The sequence below is a fragment of the Rhopalosiphum maidis genome, chromosome 2 (genome assembly GCF_003676215.2).
Source record: "Rhopalosiphum maidis isolate BTI-1 chromosome 2, ASM367621v3, whole genome shotgun sequence".
Classification (NCBI taxonomy): Eukaryota; Metazoa; Arthropoda; class Insecta; order Hemiptera; family Aphididae; genus Rhopalosiphum; species Rhopalosiphum maidis.
In genome coordinates this window covers 1,280,336-1,308,046 of record NC_040878.1, presented here as the reverse complement: position 1 = coordinate 1,308,046, position 27,711 = coordinate 1,280,336, and the positions used below count along the sequence as shown (strand labels likewise).

At 21.8% G+C, this 27,711-nt stretch overlaps 1 protein-coding gene and 1 long non-coding RNA gene across 39 annotated transcripts in view; one reads left to right on the top strand and one right to left on the bottom strand.

The window, feature by feature from the left end:
* The window catches only part of LOC113554788 (longitudinals lacking protein-like), a 360,082-nt gene that overhangs the window by 213,100 nt on the left and 119,271 nt on the right, over positions 1 to 27,711 (bottom strand). The window contains exon 5 of one of the 38 annotated variants that reach the window (XM_026958785.1): positions 93 to 349. The exons of 34 other annotated variants lie outside the window; for them this stretch is intronic. In XM_026958785.1, the coding sequence (XP_026814586.1) occupies positions 108 to 349 (242 nt within the window). In that variant the 3' untranslated portion in view covers positions 93 to 107. Of the gene's footprint in view, positions 1 to 92; positions 350 to 2,498; positions 2,765 to 20,141; positions 20,384 to 25,479; positions 25,707 to 27,711 lie in introns of those variants that run through there. 3 more of the 38 variants (XM_026958780.1, XM_026958798.1, XM_026958808.1) reach the window with 3 other exon arrangements.
* Positions 1 to 27,711, top strand: part of LOC113554799 — a 55,900-nt gene that overhangs the window by 6,083 nt on the left and 22,106 nt on the right. The gene's annotated exons all lie outside the window — the stretch shown is intronic.

The following is a 27,711-nucleotide window of genomic DNA, read 5'->3' as shown; positions in this document are numbered from 1 at the left end:
TCAAGTCAGTTAATTAAGTTCATACACCATAACTATAATATTTATACAATATTTCAACTATATAAATATTTAAGTTAAAACAAATTTATTTTTAAGTTTTACATAGTTTAGTGATTAATGATTTTGTGGATAGCTGCTAAGTGATATTGCACACTTTTTTTGTTAGTGAATCTTTTTAAACAGACAACACACTGGAACTGAGGTGGTTTCCCACATTCATACAATAAATGCCGTTTTAATGAGTGTTTTCGACGTAATCCTTTGTAAGCCCGACCACAATTATTAGGACATTCCACAGGATCAATAACAGCTAAAGCATTTAATTGATTATTGAAATGTTCTTCTTTTTCTGAAAAAATAAACTATATCAGTATTGAATAAAATAAAATAAAATAAAATATTGATAAAAGAAAAAGCTGTTTAAAAAAAAACATCCGTAAAAATAAAGCAATATATATTAATGAATAAAAAACTTGACTATAAAAGTACATAAGGATAATTATTATTTTTAAGGATTCGCTTTGAAGTAAGAACAATTACAAGTTTTATAAATAATTTATGTATATATGAAAAACAAAGAATACTTAATTTTACACATACACCAAATAATAATTATAACATAATAATATATACTCGTATTTAAAAAACATGAGTAAAATTATGATAATATTAATTTTAATTCATGATTAGAATATAAGAATTTACATTCAAAATGAATTAAATTTTTAAAATAGGTTTTAATTATAAAAAATATTAATATGTTTTGTTTTATACTAGTTATCACAAAAATTTAGTAAAAATCATTACATTGTATAGCTTAATTATTAACATTTTGTTTTCCAATAAAGAAATCAATATTGAATTAAAAATAAATATAGTATAGTCGTTTAGAAAAACCAGATTTGATTTAATCTATTCTGTATTTTTGCCAACTAAATAATATACTCGATAACAAATGTGAATTGATACACATTTTTAATTTAATTTTTTGACTGTGTATTAAAAATACACAATAATCCTATATTATTAGTATTAGTGAATTAAGTACTTTAGTTAATGTTCATATAATTAATATTAAGAACAGATATTTTAACTGGATAATTGTAATACATATTTTCTGGAGGAAAGTTAATATTTTATGAAGTAGATACTACTATAATATAATGATTGATTAAGTAATATTACAAATATTGAAAATATTTTAATAAAAACATTTTTATATAATAACTCCATGAATTAATCCGAGATGCCCTTTTAAATGATGCGAATGCTTGAACGATTTATTGCAATAACTACACATAAATAATCCTAAAATACCACATTCATATTTAGTATGTCTAACCAAATGAAATTTATTCTTGTACTTGCGACTGCAATTCATACATGCCCATTTTTTTATCATTCTGCATTCATCTGTAATATAATGTAGTTAATATGAATTAACGAATCAATTGTGCACTTTATAAGTTATAATGCAATTAATAATTAACTGTTCGGAATGCAAAGAAGCCACACAAAATGTATTTCAGAAAGCAATATTAAGTTTATTTTTGTTTTAGTTTAATCAATGAAATTATAACGAAATGTCTCAATATCTGGATAATTTGATAGACAACAGTAATGATCTTCCTAAAAATAAGAAAATAATTAAATTAACAATCAAATTAAATATATTATCAATTAATAAATGAATATTAATTTTAACTAAAATTGTTGGTAGGAAAGTAAGGAATAAAAATATGATTTAATAATTTTTTTCAAAATATAACTGTAAAAGGTTATAAAATATTTATTTCATGTTTATTAGTAATTTAAAATTTAAAGAATTTCATAATATTTACAATTCAAATCACGAATAAAAATATATCAAGTAGTAACAAAATGTATTAATAAAATATGATTTAAACTATGGACGTTTTTTACGTATTATAAAATTAACTGTATTACAAATATATTTTGATTTGGTAACTTTAACCAAAGCCGTAACTGGAGGAAGGATCCAAGGTCCAGACCCTCCCACTCGAGATTTTTAAATGTAGACACATTTTAGTGGTAAATATAGTTTATTAACAATTGTATAATAGTATCTATATTAGAAAAAAAAAAATGTCGCACTTCCAAATTTTTTTTTAGTTACGGCCTTGACTTTAACAATATTAAATTAACAAACAATTTACAATACCAAAATGATTTTTAAATAAAATAATATTTTTATAACGTAAAATATTTTATTTTATTATAGTACGGTGAAACCTCCTCGAACAGACAATTCTAAGTGTCTGATACCTTTAAATATCAGATACTTTTTTAGGTGCACAGCAACACAATTTTAACAAATTAAATAGTAGACACCCTGAATAGCGTAAAAAATTTCAATGGCCGAGTGTCCGAGTATTTAGAGATTTCACTGTATATATATACTAGGTGTATATGAAACTTAAATATTTTTTCACACCATATAAAACATGTGTACCTAGCTACATATTACAAATCAAATTAATTTTTGTACAATATCAAGCTATAGGCTCCGATTTACGAGATCGCCGGTTCCCTAAATCTTTGTGCAATATTTTATGAACAACTACTATGTGTTTTTTTAAAGCACTGTTATGCGCGAAACTCCTTGAGCAATATGGGCATTTGAATTGTCTTGGTACTCCACACTCATACTTAATATGTCGCCAACAATGATCTTTTCTTTTATAACTTCGGCCACATCCCCTTGGGCAATAGAACCGATCGAAAGTTGGCATTAATATTAATCCTAATATATAACAAAAATAAATTGTACCCAATTATTAATAACAGTTAGAGAAATAATAATTAATTTTTACAAATCAAAAAGTAAAATAAATAATAAGCTTAAATAAACCACAATTTAAGCGTAAGTCACATATAAGGTTATCATTGTTTACAATACATACTGTTTTAAATTCCGCCAACTTATGGTTGAGAGGTAGAAAAAAAGAATAAGTACGTAGTACATAAAAACATTAACAGGTAAAAGCAGATAATTAGTTGGGATATTAACGAAAAGTATGCTAATATTTATAAAGAGCAGGAAACTAAATGAAAGGGTAATAATTTGGTAATAAGTTTTGAGAAGGTGAATGATAGAGTTACAAGAAAGATATAGTGGTGGTTGTTAAGTAAGGTTTGGTTAGTGTAGTAACTAAGAGAATAAAATAAGAAATTAATCCAATAAGATTAGGATAAGAGAGGTATCGATTATACACAAAATTGTGGAGGATAGATCAAGTTGTTCGGTCATGTTATAAAGAGAGTTGACTTGGAAATAGTGAGAATGGCTATGGAAATAAACGTAGAAGAAAAAGAGTGAGAGAAAGAGAGGAAGGTTAATGAACATAAATAGACAGAATGAGAATGATAGAAAAAATAGCAAGTGTGAGTAAATTAGAGGTAGAAGAACATAACTCACCTATATAGTTGAAAAGCAAAGTACTAGGAAAAAGAAGAATGTTTACGTATTGTAAATACATAGATGTAAACTATTATAAAAAAACACTTCACATTCCTCATGCCTAAGCTTTTTGAGATTAAAAGCAAAGAAATTAATGTACTGATTTTACAACAATGTATTTTTTTTTCTCTAAAGAGTGTAAACTTTAAGGAAAGTTTTTGGTAGAAAGTTGGCTTAAGTTTGTACTTTGGAGGATTAAAAGTAGACATGTTTTAGTATTTAAAAAGAAAAAACTATGAATATTTAATAAAATTTTAACTATCAAAATAATTGTTTGGTAACCTTTGGTTATAAGTTATAATAAGTCTTATAATCTTAGTGATAAATAAATAATAATTATTGTTAATAATTTAAATACTAAAAACGCCAACACTTAGAAACCAATATTAAAATTTTATTAGATATTTTTTATAGTATATTCTTTATTTTATTAACTATAAAGAGAAAAATGAAAAAATATAAATTTTGGTATGAGTATGTGATAAATTTAGTCTACATAAGTATTCTATAAAAATTCCACTGACATTTTATTGTAAATTAAATGGTTTTAATGAAGCAGTGAAACATTTTAATAGGAGCCTACTAATTATTAAAAAATATTAATAATATAAAATAAAATAACTCAATAGAAGTTATAGCTAATTTTTAATTGTTTTAAAGAAATTGTTACATACAAATATAATAGCTAACAGTAAGTTAAAATTATTTAATTAGATGCGTGTCTTCCATGAATTGAGTATATGTGAATTTTGAGATGAGATCTATAAGTAAAATCTTTTCCGCAGTATGAACACATGAATTGTTTCGGTACACCACACTCAAATTTTAAGTGTCTTTGCATATTGTATTTTCTGCTATAACTTCGACCACATGATCGTGGACAGTAATATCGCAATTTGTCTGTAAAGTTCAAAATAATTGATTGGCATGTATAAAAATAAATTACTTAAATACTTAGTAATCAATTTATATAAGAGAAACAGTAATAGGTTTAAAGAAGCAGAAAAAAGTTAAATTCTATTACTATTTATAACTATTAATAAAAACAAATTCAATATTTATTTAAATTTGTAATAAAATCATTAAAATAAGTTATGAAGAAAATAGTACTTGTGGAATAAATACTATTTACATTTTTAATTTAATTTCATACCACATTATTAAAATTATAAAATTAAAAGAAACTTACAAATATTATAAATCATAACATATAACGTTCAAATTTCTAATATTGGTCTGAGGTTCAATTTTCAAAGTACATATTTTAAATCAATAAGAAATTTGTAAATATTGTCATTTAAATATTACCAGATAGTAACAGATCAGTGACGTACTTTTAACATATGCCATTTTAGAAATGTTTGTGTACACTATTGTAGCAGATAAAAATTAATTGGAAATATTATACTTAAATATTAAAACTAAAAACTAGTTCAGTGATACATTATTAAATACATGATTTTACGTATTGTTGCATAAATAACTCAGAAATTAAGTACTTATTCAGAATTTAAGTAAGTAGGTACCTACTTATTTATTCTAAATGTTTTTAAAAACAAACATTATCTTAGCCTTTGATAAGAGTAAATTAAAAATAATTTAATATTTTTTTTTATGTCATAATTTATTTATTTATATTGTTTTATTTCTACAAAAGAATACTTGGCCCCAAATTTCTTGTTTGATCCTTTACCATATGCATAATATGCAACATCCATAAATCCAATTTAACTATTTTTTTAAAAAAGAATAAAAAGAATAATAAATTGCAACTGATATTCAGTTAACCTTACAATTATTTCCATGTTTTAAAGCAAGGTGGTCCAACCCGCTCAGGTTCGGTCCTCAAAGCCTCCCCCCCAACAATTAAATTAATTACTTTTTTTATTAATTAAAAATTTAAGTCACAATAATATTATAACAAAATCGTAATATGATTGTGTAAATTTTACATTTTATTATTAAACGGTAGGAGTTCCTGGGAGTTGGTCATATCGCGATTAGATGAAAAAATTATTTAACAATGACAGTTGATATCTCAATACAACCTCCCAATTTTCAATGGAGTCATGTGATTTATAAGCAGACTGTTCAAAAGTAAATTTGTCTCCTGAAGAGTGTTGGAAACTACAAGAAAATTTCCCAACATTACAGAATTTTCCTCTTGAAATTTTGTAATTATTTGGAAGTACATATTATATTTGTGAATCGGCATTTTCCACAATGGATTTAATAAAGTCTAAATCAATAAATCGTATTCACGATTTTTCTTTAGAATCGTGTATCAGATTAGCCACCACAGAGTGTTCAATTGATATTGAAAAATTGGCTTCTGAAAAACAATGCCAATAATCACATTAATTAATCAATTAATTCTTAATATAAGTAACTTAATCTGTAATGTAATAATTTTGTGCATTATATAATAAAATAAAATATAAATAAGTAATAATATAATTTTTTTTTTTTCTGGAGGCCCCCGATGTTTTTATGAAAGTGTAAATTGGCCAAACTACAAAAGGCTGGACCATCCTGTTTAAAAGTATATAAACATTTTTTAAAAATAACTAATAAATCTCAAATTATTTATTAGTTAAAGTTTGATGTTATAAAATATAAAAAACTTCTTTTTTTTAGTTTGTAGCATTTTTTCTTATTTTTTTTTGAATTGATCTGAAATTCAGTGATTAATTTAAAATTATTTCAGAGTTTTTTAGGAGTGAACCAAACAACTAGAAATTACCTTGTACATTTATGATATTTATGAACAAAAAAGAAATACTATTTTTGAACAAAAGTTCTATTTCATTAATATGCATAAAACCACTTTTTTGGAGTATAACATTCCGATTTTTACCTTTTATTCAATTATATTTTTTAGTTGTAATTTTCCCCTGAATTCCAACATAAATACTTGATTCCTTACATGATATGATCTACATATAAATTTCACATTTAATAATAAATAACAGTTTTGATAAAAGAAAAATATTTCAATTTAAATAGTTGTGGTCAAACTAAACATTGAATAAAAGCAATAGTAAATAGACAAAAGACAATAGACAAAGTATATTAACTAAATAATTACATATATACATTATTAATTGATTGCTCTAATTTACATTTATGTACTAGTTTTAAATGATTTTTAAGTGCATCACGTCGAGCATAAGATTTCATACAAATCTTACACAAAAATGTTTTTAAAACACCACATTTTGTCTTCATATGTCTTGTTAGATTATCTTTTCTTGTATAACTATGACCACATTGGTTAGGACAAACATATCTCCGCTGTAGTCCTAAAATTAAAATATAATAATTAAGAATAAATACAATATACATAATAAATTCCAAGTCTTTTAAGCATGTTATTTTAATTTTTTTTTTAAATGTAAATGAAAACTAATAAAATGTTCAACTATACACATTCTGTTTTAATAGGCACACATTATGACATCTATAAAGTACTTATGGTCTGCTCCTTTCTTCCAACACAACATTAATAATAATACTATTACTATCATATAATATATTATATCAAAGTTACATTTTAACAGTTGGTAGTTGGGATTTGATTGCTACAAAAATCAGCCATGTATAGAAATCCCCCATAAAATTAGCCTAATTGATTTTAATTATTTTTACAGTAATTTTTTTTTTAATTTTAACAATCATAATATATGCATTACTTATGAAAATTAAGGTTAGGTAATAAATTAAGCTAAATAGAAAAATTAATTAAAGAATAACATAGTAGTTATGTTTCAGATAATTATTTATCATATTAATTATTATAGATTGAATTTTGATCTTTTGGATGTATCACACGATTATAATCTCCAAAAATATAATTTAATTATTTTACGAATTTTCTACATAAATATATGTATTTATTGAGCAATTTAATAATAAGTATAGCTATTTAAAGAAAAATTAAGAATTGTTATCAACCACATGTGCACTTAAGAATTAGCACCCTTATATATAACTACTATTACAATACATAACTTAATTAATCATATTTTTATACACTTAATTTTCTTGTATTGTAACATATATATTGTGTTAATAATATTATATTTTAGTAATGTTAGTGTAAACTTATATTTTAAATCAAACTGCTTATAAAAACTGCTAATATTTATAATATAATCATAAAAGTGATGATGAAATGAATAACACATCCTTAAAAGAGAGTTAAGACTTGGTTTTATTTTCATGTATATTAATTATATTTAATAATAATAAAATAGGTAATTTTATAATTAATTGAATAAAATATCATTAAAAACTAATGATATGAAATAAATATTCGATTAACTTTAATGCCTTAATAAACATTCAATAACTTATAATTTATTAAATATCAACCTCATCAAACACTTCAGACTTTAAAATTAATCTAGTGGGTATACCAATATGAGTTCAAACTTCCAAAACCTAAAAAAATAAACAAAGCAATAATACTGCTTTGCATAGCAAATGCATAATAAATATAATACCAAAAAATTTAAAAAAAAACATCAACGAATCTTCAATATATTCATGGCCTCAGTAAATAAAACTAATAAATAAAAAGCTACTATTCATTTATACAGGCTATAAATAGTTTAATAATTAACCATGGTAACTTAAGTAATGACAAAGAAGGAGCAACCAGCATGTCCAAATTCTAAAATACCATTAATATGTTAGATATGTCACTGTAGAGCAACTCAAAAAGCATTCTGGTTACTCAGCATATCGATCATCCAACCAATTTTTAGCATGGACCACCTAATGGCCTAACTATAAGGTGACATCAATAAAATAGTAGCGAAGTCTGAGGAGATTTAGAATTATATTTACATAAAGAAATTCAAAATTGTAAGAAATGGAAATTACCATTAATAATCTTAATTGCATACTGAGCATTGCATTTATGTACAATAAGAAACAATTTTATATTAATTTTGTCATGAGTTATAACTCATAAATTAGTGATCAAATAAAAACTAATTTTATGAATAACGATTAATTATTGTTAAATTATGTTATAACGAAAAAGGTAAGGCTTGTTTATAATTTAAACAAATTATTAACTAAAACTATGAAATCAAAAGTATTATCAATATTTTTACACATTTAATACTAAATAGGTGCAAGTTTAATAATTATATATGCATCATAGGAAGGTTAGGTTATCATATTTTTTATGATTGAAAATTAAATTAATTTTTACAATTATTTAAAAGAAATTTTATTTAAATATTTTTAAACAACTGAAATAATGAAATTATTGTTGATGAATAAGTAGGATGTTTATTAAAATACTGTTGTTTAACCATACATCCATATTGTAACCATATAGTATTTGAAATACTTTTACATAATATAATATGTTTCAATGATAAATAAATGGTTAATCTCTTTATGATTATTTTATTAAATAAAATAAGTCTTAATAATACTAGTACATTTATTTTACATATTTACTTATTATTTATAAAAACTTACACATATATACAATTAGTTTTTAAAATAAAATCATATTATATTTGTTTATAGATTTTCATAAAACATTATCATAATTAGTCATTTGAAAGCATAGGCAAACTTTCATCAAATAATACTTTATGAACACATAGAACATGAGTTTTTAGATTAGACTTCCGATTAGACAGTTTGTTGCAATATGGACATTTAAATTGAGGATGGACACCACATTCAAATTTCAAATGATAAGTCATATGTCCTTTTCTTTTATAATGACGACCGCATCCATTAGGACACAAATGACGACTGTTTTTAAAATTATTAGTATGTGTTATATCAGCAAATTTTGATTGTTCTAAAACATAAATTAGAAAAATAGATACATTAAAGATAAAACAAATTTTTCTACGCTTTTAATAGCTGTTTACATTATAAATTAATATTAAACAATTAAATTAACCCATTTATAGATTTTATCATTAACTACATAAAAAATAAAATTATATTTTATAGTTATATAATATTTTTATATTTTTATAGTTTATAAGATACATAGATATATTACATATTATTTAAGTGTTATCCAAAGAAATAATTGAAAAATAGTTTGGTGTTAGTTTCACTTTTCAACAATTATAATTTTTAGTATAGCAACAAAAACATTTCAATATATATGCATGTTAAATATTTAAAAAATAATATAAACTCATAGTTAGTTTTTTTATTAGAATATCGTAATTTAATCATACATCATATAATATTTTAAATAGTTTTACATATAATATGTATTAATCATGTATACATAGTTAATCTATATATGATTAGTTTATCAAATAAAAACAAATCTTTGTTATAACTAGAACATTTATTTTAATTATAAAATAATAAATTATCTACATACTATTTATTACAATAACTTTAACAGGTATATAATTAGCTTTGTATAATAACATAGTAATTAATTTGTAGGTTATGATTGGACATATTTTTAATTAATTATTTTAAAATATTGGAAATTATTTGTCTAATATAACTTTATGTACGCATAGAACATGTGTTTTTAGATTAGATTTCCTATTACACACTTTATTGCAATATGGATAGTTTAATTGATGACAAATACCACATTCAAATTTTAAGTGTCTATATAAATTAGTTTTCCATGCATAAGATTTACCGCAGTTTCTTGGGCATACAAGCCTACATGTTGGTCCATTCATTGAATATCCTAATAAAATTAAATACTTAATTAATTTATTTATTATATACTATTAAAATAAAAATTAAAATAAGATAAAAATCAAGATTAAATAAAGGATAAATATTGAAAAATCAGTATTTGAATATGTAATCAATATTTTTTTAATTCAATTTTATATAATTAGTATGAAATTAAAAAAGTATATTCATTAAATATTATAAAGTTTTAATATACCATATTAATTACATTAATACAACATTTAAGCTATACCCAATGAATAAAGTTAGAAAGCTTTATTAAACTCTTAAAAAAGGATAATTAACTATTAACTTTAATATAACATAGTAAGTGTTTTTATTTTTATATCATAATATTTTGAAAGCAATAGTATACACAGAATAAAAAATTAAACTAAATTAAATTCACATAAATTAATATTTTTCTATATATTACGTAATTACCTTTTATATTGGTTGCTAGCTATACTATAATTATTTCAATTTTTAGTAAGTTAAAAAAATGAAACTTTAAATTATAAGACCATTGTGGTTTTTAAGTTAGAAATATAAAAAACAAGCTGAGGAAGTTTTTCTTTATATATTTATAGTTAGTCTATATCAAGCATACCTCGCACTGGGTAGGTTACTGTAATAAATGGTATAAATTTGAATTCAAAAATAAATCATTGCATATGAATAACAATTCTGAGAAGAAGCATAGTGTTTTCAGTCTATAATTTATGACATGATTTATTTTTTTCAACCTATATTAGGTTGGTTTATAATGTTTTTAACTTCGCTCTCCACTTTTCACGATCTTCGGCGAGTCTTTTTAATCCGGCGTTAAGTATCAATCCCTGCGTCATTTTTCAGTTGAGATATGTACAAGTTTTTTGGTCTTTCTGGTGGTTTTCGTCCTTCAATTGCACCTTCTATTATAGTATGATGCAATTCTTTGTCATGGCGTAATAAAACATATTCCATCATGTCCCATCGTCGTCGCTTTATGGCTTTAAGTATGGATCTTGTTTCTTCAACTTGGGTCATTACATCTTCATTTGTTACTCTTTCTGTCCAGTTTATTTTTTCCATATGTCTCCAGCACCACATTTCGAATGCTTCAAAGGATCTTTTTTCCTTTTCATTAATAACCCATGTCTTGCAGCCATATATGCGACACTCCACACAAATGTTTTTAGAAATGTCTTTCTTGTTGCTCTGCTAATTTTTTTCAAAACCATGTTCATGATAACATGAAAACAATGCATAATTATTTTTATGATATTATATTACTTCATAAATTATTGTGATTAATTTAATAGTCAATTCTAATATACCAAAAAAAAAAGGTGTAATAAGTTTGCGGAACAAACAGCTTATAATTAATACAAGTATTTTTTAAATTTTATGACATACTATTAAAACAATTTAATTTTTTATGAATGATAATTTTTTGAATTATAAAAAAATGACTAAGATTATTATTTTTCTTTTAAATATCCAATTTTGTCAAATCATTTGAAATGTTTGAAAAAAAAATTGTGCATTCTTGTATTTAAGATTTTTAGGTTTCTGTAAAAACAACTTATTAAATACTACGTATAGTTTAAATATTTACTCAAAAATAAACAATCTATTTTACAAATAAATAAAAACTTAAATAAAGAAAACAATTTCAATGTTATAATAAATAACCAATGCCTAAAATATTTTAAAAATGATATCAAGTCTTAACAGTTATTCATTTTTTAATTGTAACAAAAAATTAATATCAATTTTATCAAATACTAATTTTGCAAGAACAATTTTTGTTTTTCCTCAATTTTTTTTTCCTAATTATTATGTTAAATGGAAATTTTTTTTTTTTAAGCGCTGAAGAGGTACTACATACAACTTTCTATCAGAAGCCTCTTTTTAATCTGAAGATCAAAGCATTTTTACTACTCAGAAATGTGAAATCATCTCATTTAAAAATAAAAATATGTAAAAAAAAAAAACATATGTACTCATACTTTCATTGTAAAACCAATAAATTTATTGCTTCTCTTAGAATCTAATATGAAAAAATGAAATAAATAATATATATATGAAGTTCTAATTAGATATAAATACTGAAAATGATAGTTAAACTTTTAATAGTTTTAATATTTTCAAATTAAAATTGAAATTGTTAAATTAACAAAAATTGTTTTATATATGTAACAACTTCTTGTGTTATTGACAGAAATACAAATTTAAAAATGAAACAGATTTTAACTCTCACATCATGCATGTATTTAAATGATATTTAAACAAATATTTTTAAACAATTTTACATAATTATGTAATATCTTGATATTATCGGGAAATTTTTTAATAAAACAAAATGTATTATTATAATTTATAATGTGAAAAAAATGTTTTATTGGTGGTTAAATTCAATGGAATTAGATGAGTTTTGTGAAATAAATTAAAATGAAAAATTAATTTTGTTTGAGATAGGATAATATAAGAAAAGCAATAGCAAACACTGAATACAAATTAATAATACACACAATATATTAAATAAGATTAGATTCATACAAATTAGTTTTCTTATTTATTAAGGTATTTAACCTATTAAATTTAACCTCATATTTTTCTTATAAATAATTACATTTAAAAGAAAATGAATAAATTATATTTTTAAGTGTCATAAATATTTGTAATTTATATACTTTATATCACAATGATAATAATAATTGTAGATTACTATGTAATCATAATTTATATGTACATACATTAAGTATTTACAAACGAGTACTTTCATAATTAAATATTATTACTTATATATAGTTTTAAGCACATTAACCAAATTCAATTTTTTTTTTTTATAGTTGATAATTATCATTAGAATATATTATCAATGCTTCATTGTATACAACTTTGTGTACACTTAAAATATGAGTTTTAAGATTAGACTTCTGATGTGACAATCTACTACAATATGGACATTTAAATTTAGGATCCACACCACATTCATATTTCAAATGTGTATTTAAATGATATTTCCGTTTATAACTTCTACCACAATTTCTTGGACATACAAGTCTATTTTCTGATCCAATCAGTGGAAAATCTAAAAAAAAATTAAATTAACTTATTAGGTATTATAAACAATTTAAAATAGTTATTAACTAGATTACACGAATCATACTAAATATTTTTTAGTATTGGCCATTATTCATTGGCAATAGAAATAATACAATCACAAGACATCAAGTTCCAAGAATTTCAAGTAGGTCTATTTATTGATACTTAAAGAGATCATTTTTTCCCCCTATTAGGTTGAATGGTTAAAATATTTGCTTGATTGTATTAGTTTACTATTTTCAATTACAAATTAATAATTAGACCATAATTATAAAAAAAAAAAGAAAAAACTCATATTCTTTAAAATTTTAAAATACTGTTAACTATTAAAGAACAAATCAAATAAATATTTAGTAAAAAAAAAGAAAATTATTTAGACATATATATGAAAATGTTTTTAATGTTTTTTTACATAAAAATATAGAATAGGAGTTATTTGATAAGTTTGAATATAGTCATGTACTGCATTAGGTTGGCAGATGGTTTTATTTTATTGTCTCTACAATGAGAAAGAAGATATATATTTTCATTTAATATTTTTACTCACTGAAAATATTGTTAAATAATACTTATGCCAGGTTGCATGAAATTTAAACTTAACGCCTGTGATTGGTCTATTAAATTGTATTGTACCATTAAATATTAATCAATTTCTTATGCAACTTGGCATTAGTATTTTAGTTTAAATACAGTAAAATCTCATTAATTTGACATATAAGTATAGGATTGGAGCAACTATCTACAAATCTGAACTAATGGAAACATTTATTTATATATATCTATGATTTATTGTAAAATAGGTACTACTTATAACAAGGGTGACTAATTTAAGTTTACGTTGCGTGCCAAAAATTACTTGATTTTATTTTTTTGTGTCATTAAATTATGAAAAATATTATATATAATAACTATTAATTTAATTATATTTATTTAGTAAATAAATAAGAGATTTTATAAAAAAAAATAACATAACTTAAATATTTACTAATTAGTTTGATGTGATTCTTTTTGTTTTACACTTGATGCTAATTAATTAATATTGAGTTTATGATTTGGAACTTTCAATAAAATACATAAGTCACTGTATTTATTTGTTAATTGGGTTTCATACCAGATTTAATAAAATTAATTTTTAAAAAGAATAACTTATATGAATAAATTGAAGAAAAAATTGCAATCAATGCTACTATATTTTAAATATGTTATGTACGTTTTACACTCTATTTAATTTTCTGGAAGATGTCCACAATAATGAAAATACAGTATACTCTCGATTATCCATGTAACAAGGTGGTGGTATCCGCAGTTAAACGAATGCTGTAGATACTCAGCTAAATTAAAATTGAAACAAAAATTCAATAATTATGTTATTAAAAATATATAATTAAATCTTGTAATGTTTTATAGTATTTAAGAAAAATCAAGTGAGAACACCTTTTATTTTTATGTAAAAATGTATATAATATGACTTATAATATTTATATTATTTATTTTTTGACAAAAAAAATCAGTAACAAGTTGTTGTTTTTTTTTAATTAAAAACACTTCTTTTAAATTTACAATTTAAATTTTGTCACACTATTTTTTTTTATATACATGGTTTGTTCCACAAAAGACCCCAGATAATCGTGAGCACTACTTACATTGTAATCTTATTAACTATTTTTAAAAGTTGAATATAATACAACAAACATATTAATTTTTACAATTAAACTTTGAAATAAACAGTTACTTAAATGTTAATTATAATAAATTATTAGGTTATTATTATAATAAAATCTTATATTTATTTATAAATTTTCATAGAACATCATCATAATTAATCATTTGAAAACATAGGCAAACTTTCATCAAACAATACTTTATGAACACAGAGAACATGAGTTTTTAGACTGGATTTCCGATTGGACAGTTTGCTGCAATATGGGCATTTAAATTGAGGATGTACTCCGCATTCGAATTTCAAATGATAAGTCATATGTCCTTTTCTTTTATAATGACGACCGCATCCATTGGGACATAGATGGCGACTGTTTTGCAAATGATCAGTGTGTATTATATCTGAAAATTCAAATTGTTTAATAACATAAATAAAATACAATTTTTAAGCTTTTCATGACTGTTTACACTATAAATTAATAGCATATAATTCAGTTAACACATTTATATACATACATGATCATTAACGTCAACAAAAATAAAATAAATATAATTAATATTTTTTTATACTTTTATAAAAATATTATTGTAGTAATATGGTATAATATAGTTTTATGTTTTATCTGTTGGAAATATTGAATACAATATATTTAGTTAGTTTTACTGTTCTACAGATACAATTCTTGCATAGCAACAAAAAACACTACAGTATATATGCAAATTATATAATTTAAATAAATGGAAAATGAAAAATATGAAATTTTTGTATAACCCACTAACAATTGTAAAACATCATTAAAAAAAACTATCTTTGTTAAATGATTAAATTATTTTAAAATTAAATATTGTATAACGATATAGATACATTTAATACATTATAATATTTTAAACTCTAAGTAATGTATTTTAAATTACTCACACTATTTAGTAAATGATCTTAAAGTACTTACTCATTTTTATATCAAAATTAAAATTATGGTGAATTACATAATAAATTCAATTTTAAGATACTAATTACTACATATTACTAAATATTTTTATATAAAAAAATACCTTTTTTTATTCACTAGATAAGGTCACCCATTTTCTAGATCCCCATTGCAATAAAAATCGTTTTCTATCGCCTTAAAAAAAAAAAAAAATGGTTAGACATGATATTTTTATCAAATTAATTCTTCTACTTTATAAAATCATATCCCTTTTAAATTGTCTTGAACTGAGCATCATGTAAATAACTACATACTTTATAAATAGTTCTATACTTATAATTGTAATAATACCACTTACATCTATCAAACTAGAATTTCCCACAATAAGTGAAGTATTTTTTAGTTAAATATACTTTTTTTAAATCTGTTTTTTTTTATTTATGATAGTGATAATACCTAATTCTTAAAAGAATAGTTGAATCTAAATGTACCTATAATATTTTATAAGTATTAATTTATGTTAAACATAAACGATTATTGACTGCAATATTCAAGATGAGTACTAATAAAATATATTATTCTAGTACAAAAGAAATATTTTTTGTTCATTCCAGTATAAAACATATTAACAATAATAGGTACATCCCTTGCAAAGATGCTATTTGTATAAAATAATTTTAAAAAAAAGTAAGGAACGAGGAAGTGTGAAGAACAGATTGAAAGATGAAGACAATTCTAATAAAAATTAACTACAAAAACATTACATTTAAGAAAAAAAGCTTTATAATACTATTAACAACTCAAATTAAAATAGAATCAATATTTAAATCATTTTCTTTCCACATTTTTTTTTTTTTTTTTTATGAACATTAACTAGTACACCTCAAATATTAATCTTTTATGTATAAAACAAAAAAAAAAAAAAATAGTCCATTAACTTTATACTAAAAATGATTCTGAAACACTGTTGTTTAACTGCATTTTTATGGTTTTTTTTTTAAACATTGCTGTAATATTTGCAGTATTAATGTTCAGAGTATATTTTAAAATATAAAATACAAATAGATATGTCTTCAAATTACAATCTTATTAAAATTATATAATATTATATTATAGTTTCTAAAAATGTATTGAAAATATTTAAAAAAAAATTTATAGCAGCTATAATTTGATTCGATTGATTCAATCATAATAAACTGAATTTATTTTATCAAAAGTATTTACAAATTGATTAAAATATCAAATAAAAAATTCAATGATTTAAAGGAATTATTTAAAAACTAGTGATTTTAGTTTTACTGATAAATAATTTTTTTTAAGCATTTAATTATAAAAAGGATAATAATATTTGATACAAATGCAATTCAATGATAAATAACAAATTCATAAACTATTTACATATAATTGAACTTATAATAATATTATCTGAACGATTAGGTTTTGCTCAAAATTACAGTTATTATATTACATTTAAATATCAGATACATTTTTATAAACATTACACCAATAAAATAAAAATTAATATATAAATAAAAATTCAAATAATAACTTCACAATAACATTCAGCCCAATAACACTACTGGTTTATTTCATAACTCAATTTTCCTGAGACAACCTAGAGTTGGGCCAGTCATCAAAGAACTGGAGTTTAATTCATTAATATTGTTTTTCAAAATCAAGTAGGTAGTTATAAAGATTACAATAATAAAATCTCAACTATAAAATAATTGACAATTTAATATAAATATATATATATTTTTTTTTTTTCATAAAGTTTATAAAGCAAAGAATTTGACGACTAAAACATTTATTTCAAAAAATACCCAGTTCTTTTGCTCTATGGACATTTTTTCTATGTCTAAGAAGTTTATCTTTTCTAGAAAATTCTTTTGGACATTCTGGGCATAAAAATTGTGGCTTTTTACCACATTCAAAGTCAAGATGTCTGCGAAGACCTCCTTTGTATTTATAGCTTTGTGCACAATTTGGACAATGATGTCGTTCAGCAATTAATCGTTTTTTTACTTCAATTTCAACAATTTGATTAAGCCAACCATCTGTAAATAAAAATTTAAAAATAAAATAAAGTATGCATCTTTACATAAACATTTCAAAAATTTCAATTTAGCTTAAGCTTTAACAAACTACTCTAAACAGTCTAAACTTATAAAAAATACTATGTAAATTAACTCAATGTAATAGTAGAATTGCAATAAAATATGTATTACATTTTTAAACCTTTTGTTTGTTTTACCTGATTTATAATATGAAGAGAAAGATAGAATACTTACATAACATTTTATATTAGTATTGATTTTAATTTATAAATAATAATATTGTGTTTATCAATTACTTAGTACATACAATTTAATTAATACCAAAAGCATTATTTTTTTTATTAAAATTAATATAAAAAAAATAACCAAGCTTTTTTTTCACTCATGTGGAGACCAAGATTATCTTAGTTTACAAATAATCTTAATGAATATAGGTAGGTACATTTCAAAATAATAAATAATTTCAAATTCAAGTTACAAGTGTTATTTAGTATGTTACATATATTTTGTTTTAATTACTTCATAATTATATCATATTATACTTGGTTTATAAGTGACTTATAATGATACTGTGGTGAAAACTAGTTTTGTCACAATATGAATATAAAATGTTCAGTTTTTTCCAATACTCTATTTTTAAATGATTAACTAAATTCTTTTTATACTTATAACTCCTAACATAGAAATGCGGAAGTCAAAACCTTTCATTCTGAAAATTATGTACCTATGTACATGATTACCTATAACCATTATAATATTATTAATTAATTAGAAAATAAATAATATAATACTTATCAATGTAATATAATGTATTGATAATGTCTTAATATTAACAGATATAATTATAAAAATATGATTTCAAATAATTAATTTGAAATAGAGATAATGGAACATACATTAATTAGGTAAGTACTTACATTACAATGCTCACAAAAATCAGTTCATAGTTTATGCATTGTTGATATTATTACTCATTTTTTTTATTTTTTATTTTTTTGACATTGAAATCATTAATATTTTAATAAACAAACATAAAATCAAAGTTTTTTTTCATGAATATAACTTAAATGTGTATGTATCCCTAAAAACCACTTAAAATATTATATGTAAAAGAAAGTTACATTTGTATTAGCTAATAAATAATAATATCTGCTAAATTTTAGTTTATGATTAATAGAAAACTTATAGAAAGTTTAAAAGTTTAAAATGTATTAAATCAAATATAATCTGTGTTCTCAGTGCAATAGTAAGCTGTAACTAATAAATTACAAGATCAATGATAAATTTAAACTAGGAACAATAATTCTAAATTTGTATAAATTATTGATGTATTATTATTTAATGAAACTAGTCCAAACTTTTAAAGACAATGTTAAACTTATCACATAAAATAACTAACTATGTATCATGTATGCTTGTATAAAGTACTAGAATGGCAGAATAACAAGGTTTTATTGAATAAAATAAAAATGTATATACATGTATTATTATTTTATACAATACATATACTATATTATACACATACATAATAAATATTCAAAATAATCAAATAATACATATCAATCAAGGTTATAAAAACAAATTATAAAATTAAATTGACAATATTTATAATAAGTATATGATTAATAAGCAATAAAAAAATTATACTTAAATATCTTAAGATATTTTTTTTTTTTAGAATAAAAATAAGATAGGCAAAAGCAATTTATCCATTAATTAAAATTTAATATATATAAGCAATTAGGTTATTGCGACTGATGCTAAATGTATTAAATATTGTAAAACAATAAGAAACAATGAAGTAAATTAGTTATTTTTCAATTGGTATTTATTGATGTTTTTTTAACATATTAAAATATATATTCAAAATAAAAACATAAGATTTAATACTATCTGTTATTCGAACAAGAATCTACATTTTGTATGTATCCTGAAATGTATGCATATAATAATAGAAAAATTTTTATAAAAAAAAATATTTAAATATTATTAACTTAATTATTAATCACTAGATAACAGCTATAAGACTGAGAAAAATTAGTACTAAATTGAATGTCAATTATAATACATGTAATATAAAAAATAAACAATTATATACCACATACTACGAATATGTTTTATTATTCAGCCAAACTTTATCTTAAATATATAGTGTATAAGTTTTAACAAAAGATGACAATTTAAATAAATCTCTTCTGCACTAATATAAACTTAATTAGTAACGCTAAAAAATATCCATTTTTAATTAACATTGAATGTGCGTTTATCTATACATCTAGATAATATGCCAGTAGTGTGTTGTCTAAGTACATGAAATTTCAAACTAGCATTCTGAGTATAGGCCTTTGGACAAAATGAACATTTAAATTGTGGTTCAACACCACATTCATTTTTCTTATGCCGTAATAAATTTGTACGGTGCTTATATTTCTTACCACATCCATTTGCACACACAAACCATACCATTCCTGAAATAGTATTCATCTGTTTAATAAGCATCATAATTTATAATTAAATAAATGTAAAATGTTTGTTTAAATTTATAAAAAAAATTAAATTAAATAATTCAAATAATTTAGAAGCATTAACAATTCAATGAGCATAATATGAGAATATGAGCGAATTAGTTATCAAAATACATTTTATAGTCATGTTTATGTTTGTACAAACAATTTAATGTTATATAAAAAAAAAAAAAAAGATATAGAACGGAAAATTAGAAATTTGTCTGTTTGTATAAGCTTGTTTAATATAATTATAATACATTTTAATGTAATAATTATTGTATTAAAAAAAAGGGGGTTGGTCAAGTGGGTATCGCTCTGCTATATAATAGAGATGGAGGATAGATCACTATAATGGATGTGTTAAATTTGAATGCAATGGCAGGTATCATTGTGTACGAAAAATGATTCTGAACGAAGATGGTTTGTCAGTCTAGGTCAGGTTAGGTTACCAATTAATATTTTTTAAGGGCCACATTAGAAATCTGAACATTTTTGGCGACCCATCAAAATTCTAAATACATATTATAATAACAAATATAATGTTGTCGTAGTATATGTTGTTTATTTTTTGTATGTGGGTTTACAGGCCGTATGTAGCCCACAGGCCGCCATTTAGTGACTTCTATTCTTGGATATATTATATTATTACCTATATTTAAATTGTAATATATCGTTATTTTACATGATTTCGTAAAAAAATTGATTTCATAGCTAATAACATTTTTTCTATATTGACACTAGAATTTTTTTTACATTTATTTGAAGAAAAAGTTATGGAGAACCTTGTATTAGGTTTTTGTAACCTAAGATAAATTGGTTATGCGTAAAAATTCCCGTTTTTTTTTTTACTTTTTTAGAAATTTTCCTGAATCTTTTGAAAACTATTGGAATTTTTTACTTTTGATCTCCCAAAGTAACAACTAGATTCACTTTTCACTTTCCTTTTAAAATTGAGGCTGAAGTTAAAAATCAAAGCATTATTACTCCAATACATGATGATAGACACAAAAATAAAAAAATAAACACAGATCATTGTAAAATCAATACATTCATCACTCTGTTCAGAATCTAAAATAATAATGATGAGAAGAGTCATAAGGTTTTCTTTAAGGTTATGTAAGATTTTATTAGTTTTTAGTAATATTTAAAAAATAATTTGATATGCATGCAAAAAAAAAATAAGTTTTCATAAAAACTACAAATTTTTTGTTAATTTGTTTACCAATCATAGATGTTACTGATTATTAATACTTATTTCAGCTACCAAGCTTATCCACATTATCATATCACTCAAAAACATAAAAATATCTTTAAATTTTTTGCGTAAAAAAATAATTATTAATTATAACAAGTAACAAGCTAAATAAAATATAATAATTATATTATGATGAAAATAATAACATTTAAGCCCCAGTTATGCTATTATTCATCAAGTAATCTGTAGTGGGCTTCTATGATATCAATGTGAACACCAATCAACAAAATATTATTTTTAATTAGAAACAATTTCTTTAAATCATACTTTTTCATGCAACTCATGATAGATACAGATATTAATAATGATATAATATAAGTATCAAACATGTTGAAAAAATATAATTTATTTTATTTTTATGTAAAAATGTTTATAAATATTTTTTGATTAATGAAATATTGTTATTTGTCAAGTTTATACAAATAATTTTATTGTACATGGTTTCAAAACCAATTTGCTCTGCTTAAAATCTTAGTAAGTAATGAATAAAGCTTATTATAACAAAATATGGGTTTAAATTAAACTAACATATTCTGCTGAAAAATATATTTTTATTTGTAATATAGTTATTTTATTATTATTATTTATCAAATTAAGAACAAAAAAAAAGTAAATATAAAAACACAAAATTTATATTTATATCATGGAAATTAATTAATTAAAATATAAAAGATAATAGAACAATAATAACACATATCTTACCAAAATGTATTTGTTTAGAAAAAAATAATAAAAATTTGAAAATCATTAATTTAGAAAAAAAAAATTTTTATACTTAAATAGGTTAATCTTTAAAAAATAATTATAATGTTTCTAAGCAAAAGTTTGTTCATAAAATTAATCAGTCGTATAAATAACGGACAAGAAACAATGACATACGGATATGAATTGTTCTCTAACTATCTTTGTAAGCTTTAAAATTATAAATTTAAAAGTAGTAATGTAAGTTTTGACATAAAAATAAAATATTTATTCATTTTCATTCTATTCATGAAATTAAAATCTATAAAAAATTTCTTGAAATATTTTAAATAAAACCAAATAAATTGGTAATAATAATAATATACAAATTATTTTTAATTTATGCATATATTTTAATCAAATTTAAATTACTCATAAGATGTAGTAATTAAAAAAAAAAAATGTATAAATAATAACATTTACCTAGCATGAATCAATGAGTGTATTTCAAAAAGCATGAAACATAAAAAATAAATATCAAGTATATTCTAGTTTTTGCAAATATTCCATATAAATTTTGTAAGAATTTCAATGACATTTTTTAATATTTGTAAAACAAAAATATTAATCAGGATATATTACATGGTGTTTTAATTTTGATTTGTTAATATATTTCATTTCACAATAATTACATTGATATGGCAATAGCATTTCACATTCATGTCTAAAATGATATCCCATGTCTCTTTTGTTTTTATAATGTCGTCCACATTTATTCAAACAATAATATCAACCATTTGTTGGTATAACATGAGCTATAGAGAAGAAACTTATAAAAATAAATTAATAGTTATATTGTCACGTTTTATTGAACCATTTATGTTCATTATATAAAAATAAAATAAATAATAAATACTCATGAAAAAGCAAAGTATAAAAATCCATCACCTAAATTTTACTATAAAAATTCAAAGAGAGATTTTTTTAAATTTTTTAATTTAATAAAAAAATAAAATACATGTTTTAAAAGCTTTAATTTTTCAAATACCATTCCTAATTTTTGAGATTTTTGTATCTTGTTTGATACAAATGTATGTTATGTTACGTTAAAATATCGCTTTATTAAGTTGTTCACAATTGAGTCAATCAATAGATAATTATAGTTATCTAAAAAAAAAAAATTGAGAAATATATCCTTAGCTATTTTTATGTCTAAAATATTATTTTAGTTAATTTATATAGGTATTTTCAGAAAAACATATGATATTTACCAAAATGACATATTATTGGTACTGGAGTAAAGGAATTTTGTAGAAAAATATTTGACGAAGTAAGGTATTTTTTGAAGAGGGGTTGATGGGTTATAACCATCATATAAAGTACCAATTAACAACACTACAGTATTAACAAATTATAACTAAGATTCTTTTAATTTAATAACTTTATATTACTTATTAAGTTTATCTCAACTTAATATTCTAAAAGTGTAAGTGTTTCTAAAGTATTATTCATGTACGTCTTTTGACATATAATTAGAGACATTTTACTAAACAGTATACATGTTTATAAAATTTAGCTTTTCTGTTTTCTTCTTATTATAATTGATTTTCCTGTACTAATAAATTTTCAATTGAAAACTTAAATTTTTTTCTATGAGATTTTAACAATAACTAATTTTAATAAGAAAAAAAATATTCTATAATATTGAGTTTTCAATTAAACTACTGCGAATATGAATGTATATCATAAAAATAGGTCATATAAAGAAAATAAATCAATCATTATACGAACAAAAAACAAAATAATACTTGATTTCATACAAACAATATTAAATTTTTTTAAAAATTTCACAAAATATTCTTTTTACCCATTTAAATTTTTTTATGTACTAAAACCATGTGTTGTTTATATGTAAAATTACGAGAAAATTATTTAAAACATAAAGGACAGTGATATTTTGGTGGAACTCCACACTCTTGAGTGATATGATAAGTCAATGCTTATATTTGTACTTTTTTCCACAATCATCATTCAGACAAAAATATCTTGGTTGCCCTAAAAATAATACATATTATTTAAAACCATATATTAAATTCTTTTTTAATTTCTAAGTACTATATATTATAAAAAGATTAAAAAAATATTTATAATATTTAATATTATATACCATTAGTGTACAATTTTTAACTAAAAATAATATATAACACTACTATTAAATAATAACACATTTTTTGTAAATAATATTGTTCCAAAGTATAGTCATATTCTTTTAATATATAATAAATTGTAACATCAGATATTATTTTATAAAACTGTGGTATAATTTTAATCTGAAAATAACAAGGGTTATTATTATGTATTCCATAACACATTGATTATATTATTTCATAATATAGATAATTAATATATTTTAAAACTCTTATTTTTTCTTTTAACTTTAAAATATCTAACTATAACTAGTTAGTTAGTTAGTAAACTTATTCATACTATTATAAACACTCTTAATTACATAGGTGAATTCTCACAGGTTACAGATCAAAATGCAGTTTAGGTAGAGTACACCAGCAGCTAGTTCATATATAAAATAATTATTGTCCAATTTGTAGATATTTTTCAATTTAGTATACATTAATTCTATTTATAATTAAACAACAACAAATCTAATGAAATGTTAAAAAACTGATTGTCAAAGTATCCTAAAGAAACTACTGTTGAGTTTATGAATTTATAATATGTAAATAATTCAGTTCCAACCTCAGCTATTAACGCAAATAATTTCTATTTCATTTTGTTATTTTGTTTAGCTTTGGCCTTTAGATGATAATAGTACACAATATTATAAATGTCTATGATACAAAATATTCAGATTGCCAGAAATAATACAGGTAAAAATTTATTGAACCAAATAAAATAATAAGTTAATCAATCATCAGACTATTTAATGACTTTAATGATTCAATGTTAATGATCCAGTATTTTTAGGCTAATCTACTCTAACGCAATATTCTATAATTTTACGCCATCATCAGAAAAGAAAATATAAATATTGTATACACCTTGAAAATGTTTTGCAATTGTATCAAAACTAGATGATATTAAAATGCCATAATCATTAATTATGGCACAACTAATTTAATTATTTATATGCAATGAAAGTTTTAAGAACACAATATTTAGCAGAACAATTAACTTGATGCTTTTGTAATGTAGTCTTCCTGAACATAAATTTATCACAATATTTACACTTAAACTTTGGATCAACACCACATTCATCTTTGATATGTCTGCGTAAACTTCTTTTATTTTTGTAACTACGATTGCAAAATCCATTTGGACAGTAAAATCGATCTGTAACACAATAATACAGTGTTAAAATAATGTACTTTTTATCTTCTTAATATAATTAATTATTTATTTACAGTAAATGACAATATTTTATTTAAGCTCTGAAGCCCAAGCGAGAGAGTAGAGGACAATTATTATTTTCAAGGTGTTTTTCTCAATATTATAAAATAAAATAAAAAACAGTTAAAATATTAAGTTTTTAGCCTAAGATGTGTGATGTGTCACTTAATAAATACATTAGCATAAATTGTTTCATATATTTTTAATTATCTAGCCGTGCAATAATTTAAAAGGTTCAGTAATTCTGTTTTTATTTTTTATTTTTACGATTTATCAAAAATGTTGCGAAAAATAATTAACCGGTCCCTTGGTAATAAAATGTTAAATATTAACATAATTATTCTAAGACAATCTGAAAATGTATTTTTAATCATTATATCTCATCAAGAATTAGTCAAATTAAATAACTAAATGTTCGTTCTAGTAAATTGATATAAATTTAATCAAATAAGTCTTAATATAAACAGGTGTACATTTTTATCATATAATTATTCTTGCGCTTTATTATACTTTTAATATTGAAGGTATAATCAGGCAGAACAATTGCAAAGATTAGAAGTAGATTAATATTTAGAGGTTACATTTGATAATAAATTAAATGTTGAAAATCATTTTTAACAAGAATAAAGCAATGGAACTTAGGAATTTTTTAAGCTGCAGTAAACATTTTAAAAATGTCGATGCTTTATTTTCAGAATTATTTTTCTTGTACTAGGATGAATTTAGATAATTATTCACTGTTGTAGTCTCTTTTTTTAAAAGATTAAAAATTGATGATGGAAACTAACCAACATCTTTGTTTTCTTCTTTTGTTTTATTTGCAACATTACTACAGAATCTGTGTAACATGATTCCCTTGAACATTTAAGAACTAAATAAGTTGTAAATCATGTATGAGTATATCATATATTATTCTAAATCATTTCACAAACTAAATTTTCAAGTTCCAGCTTGTTCAACTAGGTATGATCATCTTATATTATTCATAAGTTGTCATATAATTGTTTAATGTGTTCTATTAATTTATAAAACATTAATATTTGTACATTTAATTCCATAGTCCATATTAAAATCTAAATATTAATATTGCATCTTATAATATATTTAAATGTATAAATTGTATAAATTACAATTTAAAATTGTATAAATGTTTTTTTTATTTTTTAATAATTTTGTATAATTGTGTCGATTGTAATCAATTGAAGTCTTTATTACGTTTCAACAATAATTAGGTTCTAAAATAGTCAGAAAAATATTACCGAGAATATACTGTAATAACATTTTATCTTACAAGATTTTTTATATTTAAATAATAAAATTTAAAAAAAAGAGAACTTGATGCATAATACAATGATATATAATCTGGTCTAAAAAATAAATCAGAAAAATAAAATACAGCGGTGGCTTTCTTATGATTGATCATACTTTTGATATAAAACATGGAAAGTCATGGTAAAATCGTAATTCGAAAAACACACCAAAAGTAGAAAAAATTTAAGAATACTGATCACTGGTATAGTAATACTTGACTTGTTATTCGATAAATCATAATGGATGTGTTAAATGTGAATTGAATAATAATTTATGATGTATAAAAATTAAATCTGAGTCAATAAGACGTGTAGATCAAAATACTATTTAATTTGTTTTATTTGTGTTCTAAAACGTGACATATGATCATATGACTTATAAATTATAAATCAATAAGGAAAACTGACATACTATAGAGCAATGTGAACTAATCCGTTATAAATAGTTAATAAAGTTTTTCTTAAATAAAACAAAAATTTCACTTTGTACAAAAAATAATAAGTATCGCCATTATATTTCATTTAAATATCCGTTTTTTATAAAAATTTAAACTCTTCAAAAGCTTATATGAAAACAAAATTGTTACTTTATTTTCAGTATTTTTTTTTTTTAATTGATGTAAAAACAAATTATGAAA